This window comes from Geospiza fortis, unplaced genomic scaffold (assembly GCF_000277835.1).
Source record: "Geospiza fortis unplaced genomic scaffold, GeoFor_1.0 scaffold55, whole genome shotgun sequence".
Classification (NCBI taxonomy): Eukaryota; Metazoa; Chordata; class Aves; order Passeriformes; family Thraupidae; genus Geospiza; species Geospiza fortis.
The window spans coordinates 5,738,264-5,740,613 of record NW_005054308.1 but is presented as its reverse complement, the minus strand read 5'-3'; the positions used below and the strand labels follow the sequence as shown (position 1 = coordinate 5,740,613).

At 48.3% G+C, this 2,350-nt stretch overlaps 1 protein-coding gene across 1 annotated transcript in view; it reads left to right on the top strand.

Moving 5' to 3' along the window:
* Positions 1–1,870: 1,870 nt before the first annotated feature.
* RNF130 (ring finger protein 130) overlaps positions 1,871–2,350 on the top strand; it is a 56,182-nt gene continuing 55,702 nt past the window's right edge. The window contains exons 1-2 of the mRNA XM_031055194.1: positions 1,871–1,880; positions 2,072–2,278. Of these exons, the coding sequence (XP_030911054.1) occupies positions 1,871–1,880; positions 2,072–2,278 (217 nt within the window). The remainder of the gene's footprint in view (positions 1,881–2,071; positions 2,279–2,350) is intronic.

Genomic DNA, 2,350 nt, shown 5'->3' with positions numbered 1-2,350 from the left:
AAAAAAAAAAGAAGCAGGAGGTCAAGGAACACTTCGCGTTACCCCTAGTGGAGCTGTGAAAGCATCAGCACCATTTGTCTGACTAAAATAATGTCCCCTGAGGAGCCGTCAGTGGTAGAGACACAGCTCAGGGGACAGAAGGGGGACATCTCCACTCCTCTCCATCATCATTCCTTCATCCAGCTCCACCATGGGGTGAAAGCATCCAAAAGGACCTTTTAATTTTCCTTTCCCCATCCAGGAGCCTGCCTATCTGGGGAATGAGGAGATTGAAGCTGTTCTACTGATGAAATATCCTATTTTGCTGCATCTGGAGCAGTGCTTGGCTGCTTCTCTTCTGGGGACATGAGCGGTCCCCCTTGGCGGCTCCTCACCTTCTTTCCAGCCCATCCATAGGGCAGGCTGGGAGTCAAGTGAGAAACAGCTTCCCAACAGTGTGAGCGGGGTTGGGGATGGGGACGGGGATGGGGACAGAACCAAGGAAGCAGCCTTCACACAGGCATTGGAGCACCTCTCTCCATCAGAAGCACAGCCCACAGGAAACCAGACAGGGCAAAATAAAAACCAGCCATTTCTTGCTGTTAGCAAAGAACTGGGCATGCTCTGCCTGGGCTCCTTGTTTTGCTTGTAACATGGCCAGTGAATACTTCCTCAATGCTTTTCAAAAGTGCTTTGAGGTCCTTTTCTGAAGGTCAGCACAGCGATAGCAAAAGCTCCTCAGGCTCCTGGGACTTCTTGGCCCCTTCTGAGGACATTTCGGCAATAAAGCACATGAGTTTGCATCAGAATGATGCAGAGCTCTTAGTGCTGAGAAATCAAAGCAAGAACAGCTCCAAAACATGTTCTGCACACTGCAGTGTGTCAGCCCTCTGGCTGGGGTGAAAGTTTGGGTGAAATGAGGAGACAGTCAATAGCATGTGGTTCCTCACCCAGCATGTACCAAGAATGGCAAAATTAAATTTAAAAAAAATGTAAGCAGAACATTCAGTTGCTGCTACAGAATCATTTCCTGGCTTGTATTGACATTTCTACAGAGTTTTGCAGAAACAGCTTCTCAGAGGATTTTACAGAGCCACATGTCTTAGGCAGAGCCTGTACATCCCTTCTGCTCCAAGATGCAGGTTTGAAAGCGTGCTGCTTTCCTTGGAAAAGGAACAGGTCTCTACAAGAGCAGGATAAAATTACTTGTATCTCAATGAAATAAACAGACTGTGCTTCAACAGTGTTCTTATGTGTGTGTGTGAGCAGGTGCATCACAAATGAATAAAATACAAAAGCTCCCAGAAGAAAACAAGTTAATAAGATGCATAGGTTAAACACCAAACTTATCTTTACCTTCTTGTGCAGTTGGGGAAGTCACCAAGGAGACCATATCTCAAAAGAACAGCTCCACAGCCATTTTTCAAGAACTTAGAAAATATCCTAACTCACAGTCCTGCAGTAATTGTTCTCTTTGCTGTAACTAGTTTGTCTTTCAAAATCCAGGGAGGCCATTACACTATTTTGTTACATCTCCCAAGAGGCTGAAATCCTTAAAACTATGTTAGTTGATCATTCATCAAATCCTGTTATACAGTATTCCTGGGGATTAATATTTATTAACAATATTTGAGTGTTTGTACAATTTCCCATTTTAGTACATCAGAACCGAGTAATGCCAGATAGGGTAGGAATGAATTGACAGAGGCTGTGCTGTTCCTGCCCCAAAAGCCCATTCAGTTCTACCTGGACAGACGGAACACATCCCACCAGGTTTTCACACACACAGCTCTTTCAGCCCCTGTTTCTGACATGCTTTAAAACTCTGTATCTTTTTGGCCATCAGCACTCCTGAACTGGAAATATTTTTCTGAGAAGATGCTGAGGAGCCATGGGAGCCTGTATGTGTGTGTGTCCCAACAACTTAAGCTGCCCCAAGGAAGGTTTAGGTTGGACATTAGGAAGACTTTCTCCACAGAAAGGTGAATAGAATGGACTGCCCAAGGAGCTTTTGGAGTCGCCGTCCACGTAGATGTTTAAGGACAGACTGTATGTGCCATGGTCTAGTTAACATGGTGGTGTTTGATCACAGGTTGGACTCGATGGGGTCGTTTCCAGCCGGTGGTTGTGGACACTGTGATCGAACTCCTCGGGAGCCGCGTGTGGCTGCAGCCCGGTGTCTCGGCAGCCCGGTGTCTCGGCAGCCCGGTGTCGCCGCAGCCACCCCCGCGCCAGCCCCCACCGCCGCCTGGCCACGCCCACAATGACATAATACACCATGGCCCCGCCCTTTATGCGGGTCCCGCCTCCAGGGGGCGTGATCGAGGCTGAAGCTCCGCCCCTCGCCCTCGTGGCGCGGGGCGGGGCGTGC